The 17,740-nt window shown below is 37.9% G+C and overlaps 1 protein-coding gene across 6 annotated transcripts in view; it reads left to right on the top strand.

Moving 5' to 3' along the window:
* Positions 1-17,740, top strand: part of PDE7A (phosphodiesterase 7A) — a 125,733-nt gene that overhangs the window by 47,788 nt on the left and 60,205 nt on the right. The window contains exon 1 of one of the 6 annotated variants that reach the window (XM_053558642.1): positions 15,128-15,331. The exons of the other annotated variants lie outside the window; for them this stretch is intronic. Within the exon in view, the coding sequence (XP_053414617.1) occupies positions 15,272-15,331 (60 nt within the window). The 5' untranslated portion in view covers positions 15,128-15,271. Of the gene's footprint in view, positions 1-15,127; positions 15,332-17,740 lie in introns of those variants that run through there. 6 annotated transcript variants of the gene reach the window in all.

Raw genomic sequence — 17,740 nt, 5'->3', positions numbered from 1 at the left:
GTTCTTTTTAAAGCCTCTCCAGTAAATCTGATTTTTTTTCTTTATATACCTACATGTTAGAGATGTTAAAATTGACACAACTTCCCTGGGGGGGAAGGAATTCATTCTGAATGAATTCTAAAATCGAGGAAACAAATTGAGTAAAAGAATGGTCATGATTAAAAAAAGAAAAAAAAGGCAATGATAATGCCCAGGCCATGTTGAGAAAATTGTAATTTTTTTTGGCTTGAATTAGAGTAAGTGTAGGGGTAAAAAATGAGATAATAGGGTTAAATTTGTGTCATAAGAGGCAATTTAAAAATGGCAGTCTGTATCTTCTTTGTAGTAGAAAATACACCACAGTCTAGGGAAGGAGGGAGGAGACTTAGACCACAGTCTAAGGTGCAATTTGATGAAAGGGTTACATATTTTGTGCTTTGGGGTGTGTCCCCTTTTTAGTTTTGATAATATAGATTTTTCTTATCATATTTGAACTGTGTCAGCTTTTTTTAGAGACGTTGGTGTAGTGAATGCCACATGTCATCTCTAGGGGTGTGTGGGGGTGGGGGGTTGGGACCCCAGGGTGTGTATTCACACAGGCCTTGCCTCTGCTGGTTTGTTTTCACCATGCCAAGAACCTTATTATTCTGTGTCCAGTGGTTCCGAAATGATAGTGACAAATTCCAAGAGAACCTTGAAATAGTCGAGGGAGTCTACGTGTATTTCAAGCAGTAAACTTAAAGAAAAAAGTATGGTGCACATATGTATTAGTGCTTTTCATATATAAATAGATACTGTTGATTAATTAATTAAAATCCTTTTTCTTTTTTTTTTTTTTCAGTTTCTGGCCGGGGCTGGGTTTGAACCCGCCACCTCCGGCATATGGGGCCGGCACCCTACCCCTTTGAGCCACGGGCACCACCTAATTAAAATCCATTTTTAAAAAACTCATGAATTCACAATGATGTTATTTTGTGCTTTCTCATTTAGAGGATACCAGAAGAATAAGGCCTGTCATGTGGGGTGGGGGGTGTGCACACTATTTTGGTACTAAAGGGGTTTGTCATATTCCAGATTAAGCTCCTTATGTCAGCCATGCCTCGTCTCTTGACAAGAGTGAAATTGGGATTTAGACTCTGAAACCATATTTCTGATGGGCTAAACATCATTAACTGCATGCTTAATTTTTGATGCAGATGACTGAAAATTGACTATTACCATTAAGTATCATGAGTACTGGCTAACCAGAATTTGACAAGGGGACTGTTGGCTGGTTGTGGTGGCTCAAACCTGTAATCCTAATGCTCTGGGAGGCTGAGGTGGGAGGATCCCTTGACCTCAGGAATTCAAGACCAGCCTAAGCAACAGTGAGACCCCATCTATACTAAAAATAGGAAAAATTAGCTGGATGTGGTGGTGTGGAGCTGTAGTCCCAACTACTGGGGAAACCGAGGCAGGAAGATCTTTTGAGCCCATCAGTTTAAGGTTGCTATGAGCTCGGCTGATGCCATGGTAGTCTAGCTTGGGCAACAGACTAAGACCTTGTCTAAAAACAAAAAAAACATGGGAGGGAGGAAAGGAAGGAAGAGAGGGAGCATTATGGTCAGACTTTTACTTAATGATGAATCTGTTTATTTACTTGTTTTTAAAATTCCATGCCTGTCTCATCGAAATTTAGATTAAATGGATACCAGGGCCCTTTGAAAGAATTTGACTCGGCGGGGCTTGGTGGCTCACGCCTGTAGTCCCAGGGCTGTGGGAGACCGAGGCCAATGGATTGCCTGAGCTCAGAGGTTTGAGACCAGTATGAGCAGCAGTGAGCCAGAGTAAGACCCCGTCTCTACTAACATCAAAAACAGCCAGACTTTGTGGTGGGTGTCTGTAATCCCAGTTCCTGGGGTGGCAACGGGAAAGAGCATCGCCAGAGGAAGAAGAAAATTAACAAAAAAAAAGAGTACTTCAAATAAAGAAGAATGAACAAACAAGCCGAAATTAAAAATTTAAAAAAAAAAAAAATTTAAAGAATTTGACTCAAATCCTTGCTATGTGTATCACCAAAGGCAGTTACTTGTCCTGCTGGGCCTATTCTGTTTTGCATTTAGCCATCTTCTCTTTTCTCCTTGGGTAATCCTTTTCCCCTCCAGTCTTGATTAGTAGAGGATTACTCCCAGATCCCTGTCTGAAGCCCAGCTCTCTTTGCAAATTTTAGTTGATGACTTCTTATTTGGACTTACTAGAAAACTGGATAAGAACACCTGGGTTATGATCCTGGATTATCTGTGTGAAGACTGTCGTTATCTGTTTTAACCCTGACAACAACTGTGTCCAAGCACTTTCTCATTATCCTGGTGAAGAAAATTGAGGCTTCAAATGTAACTTGTATCAAGAATCCATGACTAGACTAAAAAAGATGGAGACTTTACATCTTTTGTATTAACCTGGATGGAGGTGGAATGCATTCTTCTTAGTAAAGCATCACAAGAATGGAGAAGCAAGAATCCAATGTACTCAGTTCTGATATGAGGACAATTGATGACTTAGTACATGGTGGGTGGTGGGAGAATGGGGGAACAGACAGAGGGGAGGAGGGAAGGGGTGCGGGGTCACAGTGTGTGACACACCTCTTGGGGGTGGGACACAATTATAAGAGGGACTTTACCTAACAAATGTAATCATTGTAACCTGATTATTTGTACCATCAATGAATTCCCCCCCAAATAAATAAATAGATGGAAAAGAAAAAAGAAAACCATTTAAATCTATATAAATCTACATTAAAATTCATTATTTTTATGATTTTAGTCTTTAAAACCCTATATTGGCCTAAGCAGTAATTAAAATTGAATAAGCCAGTTCTATATGCACCAAAACAGAACAACCATTCTGCTAAGAAATAATATTGAAAATAGAACAATGTACCAAGAAAAAAAAAAAAAACATGGCTATGAAGAGTAAACCTTGGATTTGAATCAGTCATAAGAGGAACCAAAGCCAGTGCCCCCCCGCCCAAGTTTAAGAGGATATTTGCTTGCATGCATTTCAGACAAGGGAATTCCAATTTTTTTAAGGAATTACATGAAAATATTTCTCCTGTACATTATGGACCAAACATGAAATTTACCTTTTTAACCCTCTTAAGAGTATAATTTGGTGGCATTAAGTACATTCCTTGTTATGCAACTATTAACCACTATCCATTTCTCAAACGTTTTCATCATCCCAAACAGAAACTCTGTCATCCTTAAGCAATAACTCAAGATTCCCCCCTCTCTGCAACCTCTGGTAGCCTCTCTTCTATTTTCCCCGTCTACAAAGAAAGTATCTTTTAATGAGAAAGTTTTGTTGATGTTAGATGATGTAGATTAGCTTTTAAATTTCTTTGTAGAGTGCTCATTATATATGCATTTCTTTTGAACAAGAAGTACCATGTACTTCAATGCAAATTAAGTTATTTTTGCTTTCTTGATTCCTCAGCTATTCTATTTTAAACAAAGCATTATAATTACCTATACTAAATACAGACAGCTTCGTGTTCTCTTCATTTTATTAAATGTAAACAAATGGTGGTAATTTAAGAGAAAAATGCCTTTTTTCTGAACCTTACTAAACTGCTTTTAATACATTGTTCCAGATAGAGCTCCTTAAGTTGCATTACAGTTAATCTTAGTATCCTTTGCAATTAAGTTCATCAGAACAGCAGCAAATCCAAGAGATGACTCTCTTTTTTGTCAGCTTTCATAAATTTGTGTCATGTCCTCCTTAGCTGATGGTGGTCATACTGTGCGTGATTTGAATGAAGCTGTTTTTGTTAAGCGAATGCAGAATGTAAGAATAATTGCTCATTGTATTCCATTAGAAATAGTTCCTAAATGGTGCTCTATACTTTGGCTAGATCCTGGGCTTTGTCTTTTTTTTTTTTTTTGTCCCATTTACCCATGATGTTGTAAAAAGACTACTAGTTGTTTTCAGTGGTTGAGTTGGGTCTCCCAACTAGTCTACTGTTGGAAATAGAGGTATTCTTAGAGACTTTGCCAAACAGATTCGTTCATCCTCCTTAGTAAATAGTCTTCCCTTGGTTAGCTGCCACTATTAGTTTTAGAGATGAGGTCTCACTGCGTTGCCCAGGCTGGGATGCATTGGCTGTCAGAGGTGTGATCCTAACACGGTACGGCCTTTAACTCCTGGGCTCTGGGGATCTTCCTGCCTCAGCCCCCCTCCCAGCTGGACCATTGCCCCCCACAGTGCTATGTGTATTCTCAATTTCTTGTAAATCAGTGTCCATTTCAGAACTAGATAAAATAATTTTTAATATTAGCTACAACAGCTTGCTTTCATCTTCTGAAGGTACTAAAGGAGCAGATTGGGGATGTGAAGAGGATTTGAACCAAATGTTCTTTAACCTAGCTCTCTAAGAAACTTTTAAGCCCCCAAAGGGGTTCAGTTTCATGTTTGTTGAGCAGTGGCCTTGTCACTTGCTTTCTATATTGTGTTGAAAATGGCTTCTTTCTGTCTTTAACCTTACTGGGGTGTGAAAGGGAGAGGAATGCTATTTGTGTGCAGCTAGCATGAGGGGCTGCTGTCAGTTTGAATATTACTTATCTTTGTAAGTTGGGGCTGTTTGCCATGCCAGTCCTCTGCTGTCTGCATGCCCAAAGGTTTTGGTTTGAGCTATCTTCTATCTCCTTGGGTAATCTTACTTACCATTCAGTCTTGATTAGTAGAGAACTGCTCTCTCATCCCTCTCACCAACCCAGCTCTCTTTCAAGGCTTTGAGACCCACGTACACAGCTACTGAATGGACGTTTCCGCTTAGATATCCCAGGCACTAACCTCTCCTGAAACATCAAAGGGAATCAACGTCTTAAATCCCACCACTTTTCTCTATTCCCCTATCTGCCACCTTCATCTGGACCATCACTGCTTCTCTCAGATCTCCCGGTGAACTGAAGTCTTACATTGCATTAATCCATTCCACATGTTCGGACCCAGAGTATTATTTCCAAAGTGCAATTTGTGTATTTCTTTCCTAGGTAAAACCTCTGGGGGCTTCCCTTTATTTTTGCCTACAATTCTGACTCCTTAACATGGTTGTCAGCCTTTTATTACTTCTCCAGGCTCAACCCCCTCATCCTTCCCATGTAACTTTAAACTCTGTTAAACTTGCTTTGGGTGTGACAGTGATGTAGATTTTGCCCCTCTTTTTGAAAACTAACAGGTATAATTCACACACAGTTTGATGAATATGTACACCCTTCCAGCTAAGACCCCAATCAAGATATTGTACTCTTCAGTCACCCCCAGAAGTTATCTTGGGCCCTTTTGCTATGGGTGTCACCCTAGGCAACCACTGACCTGGTTTCTATCATGGTTGATTAATTTTGCCTTTTCTAGAAATTCGTGTAAATGGAACCACACAGAGTGCTGCTTTTATTCCTGGCTTTCACTTAAGCAGGAGATTTATCCATGTCATTACACGTATCAGCTCATTCCATTTTATTACTGTGTAACATGGTGTGGGTACCCGACAATGTATTTATCTGTTCATCAGTTGTTACCAGCTTTAACTGTTATGAATAAAGCTATTAGGAACATTTGCATTCAGGTTCTTCTTTGGATATACATTTTTAGTAACAGAAGAGTTCAAATTGCTCTCCATCCGTGTCAACATGAGATGCTGGTCTTTGCTTTTAGCTGTTCTTGTGGGTATACAGTGGTATCTTACTGCTGTTTTAGTTTGCATTTATCCAGCGATTAAACTTGTCCAGCATCTTTTCATAGACATATTGGGTATTTGTATGTTTTTTATTGTAACTTGTCTGTTTAAATATTTATCTCATATTTTTATTGGGTTATTTTATTGTTCTGAGTTAAAAAATGTATCAACACACACATATTCTAGATACAAGTTCTTTGTCAGACTTCATATCACAGGTATTTTCTGTGAGTTTTTCTTTTCATTTCTTACCACTGTATTTTGAAGAACAGGGGGCTCTTTGACAAAATTCAAATTTGTCAAATGTATTTTATTTATAAGTTTTCAGTTACTATGAAGTCCAGTTAACATTTTTCTTTTATGATTAGTGTTTTGTGTCTAGAAATTGTTACTTAACCCAAGATCATTGATTTATTCTCATATTTTTTCTTAGAGATATTATGATTTTAGTCTTCACATTCATCTCTAGGATCACTTTGTGTTAAATTTTTGTGTGGCATGAGATTGAGTACTGAGGTTCATTTTTTAAATATGTTCATAGAATTTTTCCAGTGTCATTTATTACAAGGACTGTACTTCCCTTTGAATTACTTTGGTATCTTTGTTGAGCATCAGTAGACCACAGATGTAGGGGTTTTCTGGGAACTCTCTCTTCAGTTCTATTAATTTATGCGTCTGTCTTTATGTACATATCACACTAGGTTACTGTAGCATTATAATAAATCTTGAAGTCAGGTAGAGGGAATCCTTCAACTTTCTTTTTTCTTCCAAAAAGTTTGGCTATTCTAGGGCTTTTGTGTTTCCATGTAAATTTTGGAATTAGCTTGTCAGTTTCTACAGAAAAGCCTGCTAGGATTTTAATTTGGATTGCATCAAATTTATGGATTAATTTGAGAAAAATTGACATTTTAATAATATTGCATCTTCCATTCCATGAACATATACCTATTATGTTTGCTCTGGCTGCCAAAACAGAACATCACGAAACGGGGTAGCTTAAAACAACAGAAATGTACTCCCAAGTTGTGGAGGCTAGAAGTCTGAAATCAAGATGTTAGCAAGGCCATGCTCACAGGAGAAACTTGCCTCCTCCAGCTTCTTTGTAGAGGTTGCCAGCAATCCTTGGCATTCTTTAACTTAGAAATGCATCACCCCAGTCTCTGCCTCTATCTTCACATGGCCTTCTTTCCTGCGTGTCTGTGTCCAAATTTTCCACTTCTGGTAAGGACACAAGTCATATTGTATTTAGAGTCCACCCTAACCCAGTATGCCAACACGCAACTTGATTTTATTTGCAAAGACCTTATTTCTGAATGAGATCCCCTTCATAGGGACCCAGGGGTTAGGACTTTGACGTATCGTTTGGTGGGACGCAATTCAATTTCCTAACAACATTTAGGTCTTTAATTTCTTTCAGAAATATTTCATAGTTTTATTTGTACAGATCATGCAAATATCTTATTAAATTTATCCTTAAATTTTATGTTGGTGGGTATTATTGCAGATGGTATTTTTAAAGTTTCATTTTATAATTATTTTTTACTAGTTGATTTTTTTATATTGACCTTGCTAAATTTAATTAGTCCTAGTAGCTCTTATGTAGAGTCTTTAGAATTTTGCACATAGACAGTCACAGCTTTATTCTTTCTTTCAATGCATGCCTTATGTTTCATTATTTTGTCTAATGTATTCTGACTTTTCAATACCATCTTGAAACGGTAGAACAGATTTTCTTCCCTTGTTTGTGATCTTAGAGTAAGAGCATTTAGTCTTATTGTTAAGTATGAGGATGGCTGTAGGGTTTTTGTAAGTGTCCTTTACCAGGTAAAGAAATTTTCTTTTATTCTTAGTTTTTTAAGACTTTATCATAATAATTATTGAATTTTGTCAAATGCATTTTGTTTATCAAATAAACTGATATGATCTTTCTTTTTTTATCCTGTTAATATTGAATTACATTTATTTTTTAAATATTAAATCAATTTTGAATTCCTAGGATAATCCCCACATGTCATAGTGATTTGATTTACTACTATTTTCTTAAAAGATATTTGTGTCGACTTGGCGCCTGTGGCTGAAGCAGCTAAGGCGCCAGCCATGTACACTTGAGCTGGCAGGTTCGAATCCAGCCCGGGCCCGCCAAACAGAAGGACAGCTGCAACCAAAAAATAGCCGGGCATTGTGGCGGGCACCTGTCGTCCCAGCTACTTGGGAGGCTGAGACAAGAGAATCACTTAAGCCCAAGAGTTGGAGGTTGCTGTGAGCTGTGATGACACAGCACTCTACCCAGGGAGACAGCTTGAGGCTCTGTCTCAAAAAAAAGAAAGAAAAAGATATTTGTGTCTATATTTATAAGGGATATTGGTTTATGGTTTCCTTATAATGTCATTGTCTGGTTTTGGTATCAACTGGTTTTTAGCAATTTGATTGTTATATATCTTGGTGTTTTTTGTGTTTGGAGTTCATTGAGCTGCTTTAACATGTGGATTGATACTCATCAAATTTGAAGAAATTTTGGTCATTTTTTTGGCTAACTTCTTCCTTTCTTTTGGGAGTTCATTTACTCTATGTAAGACCACTTAATATTTTTTGGGTTTTCTTCTCTCTGTGCATGGGTGAAGGTAATTTCTATTGATCTTTTCTTATGTAGGGCTGTTATTGTTTTTTGTGTTTTTTTTTTTTGCTGTTAAGCCCAATTGTGAATTTTTTATTGTAGATATTATTTTTTTAGCTATGAATGATATATTTTTTAATTTTTTTTTTCATTATGTGCATGTTTTCCTTTAAATCTTTGGACATATTTACAAATACATTTTTGAAGTCCTTGCCTACTAATTCCATTATCTTGATAATTTCTGGGTTTGTTTTTCTTGACTGAACCTCCTCCCTTCCCCCAGTTTGAGGTCACATTTTTTTTGTTTACCTTCCTAATTTGTAATTTTTGATTTGTTCTTCTTAAGAAGTATTGAATTTTGATCTGAAAGGCAATTTAATTACTTGCAGAGCCATCTGATGCATCTCCAGGTACCTCGGTTTCCCTGAACTTTAGTCTTTATGTCTTTTGCTTTGTGAGACTGATGTGCTCTGCAGAATTACTGTGTTCCATTTCTGAGTTTGGTAGCTGTCTGTAAGAAGGAACCTGGGCAATTGTATGTCTCACAGTGGTTTTTTTTTTTTTTTCCTTCTCAGGATTCAAAGTCCTGCATTACTTGTCCAACATCTGAAAACAGTGTTGCCTATGTTTTATATTGAGAGCTTAGCTTTCTAGTTGTTGATGGAAGGGCTGGACCAGTTTACCTTATAACTTATTGAACTTTGTTTATATTTTTCACTAGCCAAGATTTCTCCCACCTCTGATAATTTGCGCATTCCCTACTATTTGGGCCTGACTAAACTCTCATTCATCATTGAATAGTCTGATTACATGTCATTTTTTCCTGATAGTGTTCTTTGATGCTACCAAATCTTGGATTATATGTCACACTTGGTACAAGCACCTTACATTTGCTGGTAATTGTAATTATTGTTATTGTTACTGATTGTAGCCGCCACAAAAACTTAGGGTATGTGAGAGCAAGGACTCACATTGATGTTTTATCCCTAGTGCCTAACACAGTGAAGATCCCCAAATCAATCACTCACACGTTCTCTCTGACTCTGATTCTGTCTCTATTTTACACTGTTACACGTGGAGGTGAAATAGCACTATTAAATTCAAAGTGCTTCAAGTGTACCTCAGAAATTTTTTGTACTTCTATTCTGATTAGTTTGGAGAGGGAAACAATTATTAACAGTTGGCATCCTTATTTAGAAATTTTCTTTTAAAATTTGTCCTATCTCACAAGCCTGAGCAAGACTGAGACCGCATCTCAACCCAAAAGAAAAAGGCTATCCCTGTGTTGTAGTGGGCGCCTGTAGTCCCAGCTACTCAGGAGGCTGAGGCAAGAGAATTGCCTAGGCCCAAGAGCTGGAGGTTGCTGTGAGCTGTGAGGCCACAGCACTCTACCAAGGGCGACAAAGTGAAACTCTGTCTTTAAATAAAATAAAATAAAATAAAGTAAAAAGTATAAACACCAATAATCAGTTGCTATGGTCGATTTGAGGAAGTGAATGTCCTGGGTCTCACATGGAGTATGATGATAGATGGACTATTCATTGAAGAGCCTTTAATAACAGTAGCTTTCTTAGAAAGACTTCTTTTCATTATTAAATTGAAGAAGATGTATTTTTCACATAATCTTATTTATCTTTTATTTACGGAAAAACAATATTTATTTTACAGTTCCCATTTCACAGAGCTGTGATTGCCTTTTTAAAAAAATTGCTAGATGAAAAATTTGTTAAGAATTTGGTTTGAGGTGGCGCCTGTAGTTCAGTGGGTAGGGCACTGGCCACATACAACCGAGGCTGGCGGGTTCCAACCCAGTCAAGGGCAACTAAACAACAATGACAACTGCAACAACAACAAAAAATTGTCGGGCGCCTGTAGTCCCAGCTACGTGGGAGGCTGAGGCAAGAGAATCACTTAAGCCCAAGAGTTGGAGGTTGCTGTGAGCTGTGACAGCACAGCACTCTACCGAGGGTGACATAGTGAGACTCTGTCTCAAAAAAAAAGGGGAGGGGGGAAGAATCTGGTTTGAATTTTCCTTCAGTTTAAAAATAAAATTGTTGGCCTATAAGGAATTATGAGCTGTCAGAGTATTGTAGACTCTTAGAATTGACAGATCTTGAATATCATTTGTTTTCGCCTACCCCAGAAACTGCTGGACAGAGGCTACTTTGAGGCAGACCCTTTCAATCTAAGTGGTTTTAAGAGTAGAAAGTCTGAAAAGTAACATTGAGTCAAATTCTGTTTCCACAAACTTGTGCCCACTGGTCCTACTTCTGTCTTCTACAGTTTCCCACAATAAAGCTAAACTTCTCCTTAGGATATTTTCTCTTACAGCAGTTTAACACCTATTCTGTCCCTTTTTTAATTTCTTTACGTAAACACCTCAGTTGTAAAACTATTCTTTATATAGTATTCCTCTCTGCATTTAAAAATGTCATGTAGCTCCGTGACATTCAGAACTGAATTCACTCGAACCATGGCCTGTATTGAGGATAGTGGAGCATCCTTCATTTGGATACTCAACCACTTATTTCTGTTGTTCTCTGTGTACGTAATTTATTTTGCATCAAAATGCAGACTTAATTCTTTGTTTTAAATTGATTTTTTGTAACTTAGCATGCTGATTTGCCCTTTGTGTTTTATACGCAAACTCCCGTAAATAAACTGTGGAACAAGACAAGCTCAAATGCAGAGTTCTGTCAGTCACCCCGAGAGTTCTTCCACTCATGGGAAGAAGTGAAGGCCACGTTACTTCCATCCAAGTACTTTATCTCTGGGTAGGCTTGTCCAGTCAGCTAGGAGTGAGGCTGGCTGTGGTGTGGGGCTCACATTGCTCTGCCGGTTCTTAGGGACGTCACCAGAGGCTTTCTGTGCAGTCTTTCCATGCCAGTGACACCCTCCTGGCCTTTCATCCTAGCAGCCTTGCACTCACAGCGCCCACGTTGTGCACTCCTTTTCTGTTCCGTTCTGTGTTCGAACTTCACAGTTGTGGGATCTACACAACTTTTTTTTTTCTTTTTGGAAATTGTAGCAACATTTGCCAATGTGTTTTTTTGACAGTTTTCCATTATTTTTTAATTTTTTTTTTCTTTTTTAAGAGAGAGTCTTACTCTGTTGCCCTGGGTAGAGTGCCGTAGAGTCTTAGCTCACAGCAACCTCAAACTCTTGGGCTCAAGAGATCCTCTTGCCTCAGCTCCCCAGTAGTTGGGACCACAGGGTACCACCACAATGTCTACCTAGCTTTTCTATTTTTAGTAGAGGCCAGATCTCGCTCTTACTCAGGCTGGTCTCAAGCTCCTGAGCTCAAACAATCCACCCCGCCTTGGACTCCCAGAATGCTAGGATTATAGGTATGAGCCACCGCACCTGGCCAATAGTTTGTACAGTGTTATGAATAGTGGTTCAGTCGGTAAATCTCTTAAGTTCTTATAAGTATCATAAAGATGATGTTTTCTGTACCAGAAGACTTGAATATTTATAAAATGGCAAGATTTTTATTACTTTCTTTACACCACATACCAGGAGAAATCGCATGTCATTTTCATCAATTATTGGAATACTTTATGGCAAAATCTATTTTTTTTTTTTTTTGAGACAGAGTCTTACTGTGGCATCCTCAGTAGAGTGCTGTGGCATCACAGCTCACAGCAACCTCAAACTCTTGGACTCAAATGATTCTCTTGCCTCAGCCTCCGAAGTATCTGGGACTACCGGTTCCTGCCACAATGCCTGGCTATTTTTTTTTGTTGCAGTTGTCATTGTTGTTTAGCTGGCCCAGGACGGTTTCAAACCCATCAGCCTGGGTATGTGTGGCTGGTGCCGTAACCACTGTGCTATGGGTGCTGAGCCATATGTCAAAATCTCAATTCAGAGCTATAACTCAGTATGACAGAAAGGTTTTAATCGACTGTTTAAACTCCCACGGGACTTTAGCTTTTAAACAATTGTTTTTGTTAGTTATGGAAGCTTAATTTTTTTTCTTTTATATCTCTTGAAATTCACATCCTTAGAAGAATAAGCAGCCCTGGTTTTTAGTAAAAGGAATAAAAAATCTACTCTGCTTTATTATTTATTAAAATAGGCTGGAATTCAAAATGATAAAAGCACACTTGGAGGGTTTTTACTGTAGAGTTCACATTTTCCCATAATTTGATTATAGTTTTCCACAGACACTATATTCGTACAAAGAACTCCGTGATAAGCTATTTCTGTCCACAAGATTCCAAAATTATAGACACTGATGTCAATGCAGATGAGGTTATCCTAATTTGGTCAGGAGAGGGACATGCTAAGTCTCTATATGGGTAGCTAACTGCTATTGCCAAGATTGACAGGTGTCCTGTGGGTGGCAGAGAGCCCCAGGGATAAAATTTGCTCTCGGCTTACTCCTCTGAGAGACAATGATCAAAGTCACACCTTTTCTCTATTAATCACACTCATAAAATAGTGAGATCTGCTTTTAACTTAACTTTTCAGGTATTATTAGCCTTATAAATACTTTTAATACTATAATACTTTTCAGGTATTATTAGCCTTATAAACCCCAGAAATGTAAAAAGTTTTCTACTTTCTTATAGGATCAAATTCTGTTTTTAAAGTTTAGCTGTATTCTGTGCATTAATTTTTTTCTAAAATAGTCAACTGATTTATTGTTCCTTTTCCATGTTTCACTGAGGATTGGAAACAACTACGAAAACAGTTAATGTAAAATAATACGTTTGTTATTAGTATAAAAGAGTCAGTTCTTTCTTCATGAAATAACAAATTACATGATTTGACTCTAGAAAGATTAATTTTTAGGAGAATTTTCTAAGAAATATACATAATATTGTAAAAGAGTTGATAGTAATTTGACAACAGTTCTTGTTTTTGTCATCTTATTGAATCTTTATTATTATTGAGAAGACAAGTAACAAGATAATTAGTACTAAACATATCGTATCTCAAAATAAGAAAATAATAGCCATTAGGTTCATGACCAATTGAGAGGGTTGGGCATACTGCTTTAAGAAAAACCGTCTTGCCTAAGACTTTTCTAAGATTTGACTAATGTCAATATGTCATTAGCAACAAAGACTCTATGACCTTGGCTTAAACCTAATGGCTGTTTCCATTCTAATAGGAAACTTTCTGATGTTGGAGGACCTGTCTTGTTATCTCCATATTGCAGTGTCAGATTTATAATAGAAATTTTGAGTGGATGCTGGGGAACCATATTAGGGAGCCATCCTGTTAGTTCACGTGTCAGCAAATGAAAGCCAAGAGCTTCTTCTGCTAGGGGTCAGAGAAGGTTTCTCAGGCCACTTGGCAAGCATAGCTCAAGTTTCTCTCATGGACCGTTTGACTGCAAGGTAAAGTTAAGGTGAAACTAGTGTTTAGATCATTATCATTCTTAGGTCTTCAATACAGTAGTAGTTAATTCTGATGCAGCTAAAATCTATTCAGAGCCTGCTATCAGCTAGCTAGTCTTTCACAGATAGCATTTAACTCCCATCGAGGGGAGGAAGATAGGACACAGAGAGGCGGTGACTTGCCCAGGGTCACTCAGCTCTTGGAAGTACAACCGGGAAAGAAACCTGGGCTCTTACCTCCAAGCCTAGTGGAGTTTTGAGATGGGAGAAATAATCTCAGCAGAAACTCATTTAAATGGGAGAACTTTGGGGGCTGCCTTTCTTACTGTCTCTTTTTTTAGTCCGTGTCTCAATTCTGATTCTGTAAGTACTATACCAAAAATAGCAAACGTGACTCTTTTGAGCACTTGATTCAAAGGGAAGTGTGAAAATGAGATGAAAAGCATCCCTGGGTGAAGCAGTGGGCGGAGTGTGCAGCCCAGACGGCAGTGGCAGAGAATGACCGCAAAGCTAGGTTAGCCTCTGGTCCAGGCTGCGGGCCTCTTACAGATGACCTCCAGCATTTCTTTTGAGTACTGGGCGAAGATAAACCCTGCTGCTCTGTCCAGTCCTGGGCATCCTTAAGCTTGGTTGCTGTAGCTTTACTCATCAAAGATTAACTCAGCTGCACGCACCATAAAGGCCAGGGCGTGTCTGCTTTTCCTCCATGGTTATATTCCTCCTGCCTAGAATAGGGCCTGTACATAATAGCAGCTTAATAAATATTAGCTGAATACTTGAATGAAAGTTTCATAAAAGGCCTTTTCTCTGCTTTTACCTGCTGGGGCCTGCTAGCTTCTATGGCATGTCTTGAGGAGGATGGATAGAGGCACACTTTGTTACCAGAGAGCTCAGTCACAGCCCCGAGAACAAGAAGTGTGCCCAAAATACCATAGAAGCCAGATTGCAAGTAGGGCTTGAAAATAATGTACTTTTAATTAGGTGAAAATGCACTTTTAGACTTTTGTCAGTAAAGCCAAAATGAGTGAATTTTAATGTTAAGTATTAGTAGCACAAAAAATACCATACTGACCGCCTCTGACATTCTTAAAGTAATCTTAACTCCACAGGAAATAATAAGTTGAACAAATTCAGTGTTAAAAATTGAGCAGATGGAGTAAAATGCATTAATAATTTTAAATGCTGGGCCATTTTGCCTGTGAGACAGGTATATGTGAAAAGAATGAGGAAAGTTTTAGGACTGCCAAACATTTTGTGTAGGTTGTTTCAAAGGCAGTCTCTTACTGTTAAGACTGCAGAAGTGTTTGGGGCTGGCCTGAGTCTTTTGTCTATCTTTTGTGTGACGGTTAGGTCAGCCTTCGCTGAGTTTTTTTTTTCTCTGCCATCTTTACTCAAGCAGTTCCACCCAGCCCTGGGGCTGTGGCATTAAGCATGCGTTGAGTAAGGAGGCTGGCTGGGTAGTGCATTCTCAGAGAAGTCAGGTGATCGTTGTTGGAAGGCAGTCTCTGTCCCTTCTTTTTTGCCTCGGGACAGCTGGTTATTTATCAGGCTCCTAAAAAGTCTTCCTTGCCTGCTGGTAGGGGACGGAGATTATGCAGCGGGTTTTTGATTGATCCAATGGGAATTGCATTGATCTGGTGTCTGGCCTTGGTTCTTATCAGGTGGATCACCTCTAAGGTAGGCTATCTTCATTCTTAGGATTCTTAGTTTACAGATTTGATAGGAATGAAATAGCTGGACAAGTTCACTCTCCTTTTGCCACAGTTTTCATTTCTCTGATTAAAAGAGTTGAAATGCTTAAAATTACTACTTATAATTTTTATATTCTTACATGACATTCCTCCCCTAAGGGCTTTTTATGGCATCTTTCCTTAGTATTATTCCCATACTGAAGGCTTTATGTTTAAAGAAATTTAACTTTTAAGATTATAAAATTAAACAATTTAGACTTTTGGTATACATATTTTAAATGTTCTCTCTTAGAGAATTTAGTAACATATTTACAGGGTAATTATTAAAGATTTCAAACAAGTACAAACTTTGTAAAAACTAAAAACCACCTTCTATTATGTTCTCTCTTAAGGTCTTGCTGCTGCTAAAATATGTACCTTACTATACTACATTATATAAGTGTAAGATTTTATATATATGTTGTTTTTGAAGTTGAATTCTAAACATCAGGCTTGAGAAATTCTCAATAGCCTGCTTGCTAGCTAGGCATTTGCCATCTGGACAAGGGCGTAATGCTAAAATAAGGAGCATTTAAGATTATACTACTTGAAATTATTTTTCTATGTATCTGTTAAAATAATTATGTCTTTGATCCACCATGCAGCTTTTTGCTTTCTATATTAAGAAACCGAAGGCTATATTTATAAGGCTATCACTGTTTACTAAGCAACATAAAGTTTCTATAAAGTTAATTTTCTTTCACAAGCATGATTTTAATTTCAGCTGTGTAGTTTTTAAACACTTAAGCATAATGTTTTCAGCATAATTGACGCTTACTTGAAGTGCTCCTCTTAGTGAAGAAGTCTCTTAAAGAAAAACAATGTCCTTAAAAAAAAGAAAAACCCTTGTGTTTTAAAAGTTAAGAATTAATTTTATTGCCCTGAACAGCTATTTACTTGTTTTTAAAGGAGCGACTTGCCGAGTGACTGAGTGAAGGTCAAGTTATTATTAATAATGCATTAGTTGTGGTTGTGGATATTTTCAGAGACTTTACTTTTTTTTAATGCCCAACAAAAACTTAACTTACATTTTTGAACAAAAAGAATGCTAATATTTTATGTTAAAAAATTTTAAAGAGGGAAAAAGAAGGGGAAGGGTGCTGAGTGGTGGATCAGTGCAGTACGCGAATCCTTGAGACATTCAACCACAAGCACGTTTATCTAGCACATGTAAGATGAATAAGCTCTGAAAAACTCATTTTGCTCTATCAGAGAAAACTAGTTTCAGAACTTTAGCTGGGCTTCATCTTCTGCTGTGTTACAAAATTGTGGTAAAGTTGCCAACATTTTTATTTAGCGTTACTGTGTTTAAACCCTTTACCCATCAGCTTACAAATCTGGAAAGTGGGACTAATAAAGCCTGCCTTCCAGAGGTCTTGTGGGGCTTGCGTGGGATTTCGTGTGAAAGCACTTGGAGCGTTTTCTGGCCCCGAGGAGAAGGGGCACAGCAAATGTTGGTTAATGTATTATGACTTTTACCGTGTGAGGGAAATACACTTGCTTTTGCCCAATAAATCTTTAGTGGAAAACTTGAATAAAATAAAAACAATGGCACTTAGCATAATAAAATAAATGGCACTTAGCATCTTTGCTAGGTTTGAAAACACGTCTGTCTTTAAAAGTTACGTATTAACTAATATTGGGAACAACTTTAACACCTTTTGCCATTAACCTTCAAAGTGATTCACCCTGATTGAAGGTGAGAGCCTTCTCTCCAGGGCATGCAGAGCCACGGTTAGTGTGGCAGGGGATCCTTTGGAACCTTACAGTTTAACTTGTTTGTGCTACGGCTGTCAGTTTCTCATTAGCTCAGCCTCGCCCATGTTTTGACCTATACTAGGTTGCTTTACAAGCTGTTCCCAGGATGGCTAAATTAGAAAAGTCACGAGTAGAAGCTTCTCAGTTATTTCCATTCACTGGTGAGGTGAGGTGGAAACGTGGGTGATAGCTCAGACTGGTTCATGACTGACAGTGTGGCACAAGATTGGGATGAAATTTGTTTTACTCTTTTATTAAAAATAAAATTGTAGTATATGGTTTTTAAAATGGTAATCTTTAAAGAAATGTATGTTACGTATTCAGCAGTCTTGGTGTATAAAGTACACGTATTTATTTTTTAAAACATGATTGTAACATGGAAGTCAAATTTTTATTGTTTTTTTTTTCCAGTTTTTGGCCGGGGCTGGGTTTGAACCCACCACCTCTGGCATATGGGGCCGGCGCCCTACCCCTTTCAGCCACAGGCGCTGCCCAAATTTTTATTGTTTTAATTCAGAATTTATTGTGTATTTTTCCAGAGTTGAGATGTATTATACCTGGATTGCTTAGTGAGAGAACTTAATAATATTCATTTTAA

The sequence above is a fragment of the Nycticebus coucang genome, chromosome 13 (assembly GCF_027406575.1).
Source record: "Nycticebus coucang isolate mNycCou1 chromosome 13, mNycCou1.pri, whole genome shotgun sequence".
Classification (NCBI taxonomy): domain Eukaryota; kingdom Metazoa; phylum Chordata; class Mammalia; order Primates; family Lorisidae; genus Nycticebus; species Nycticebus coucang.
This window is presented reverse-complemented; position numbering and strand designations above follow the sequence as displayed.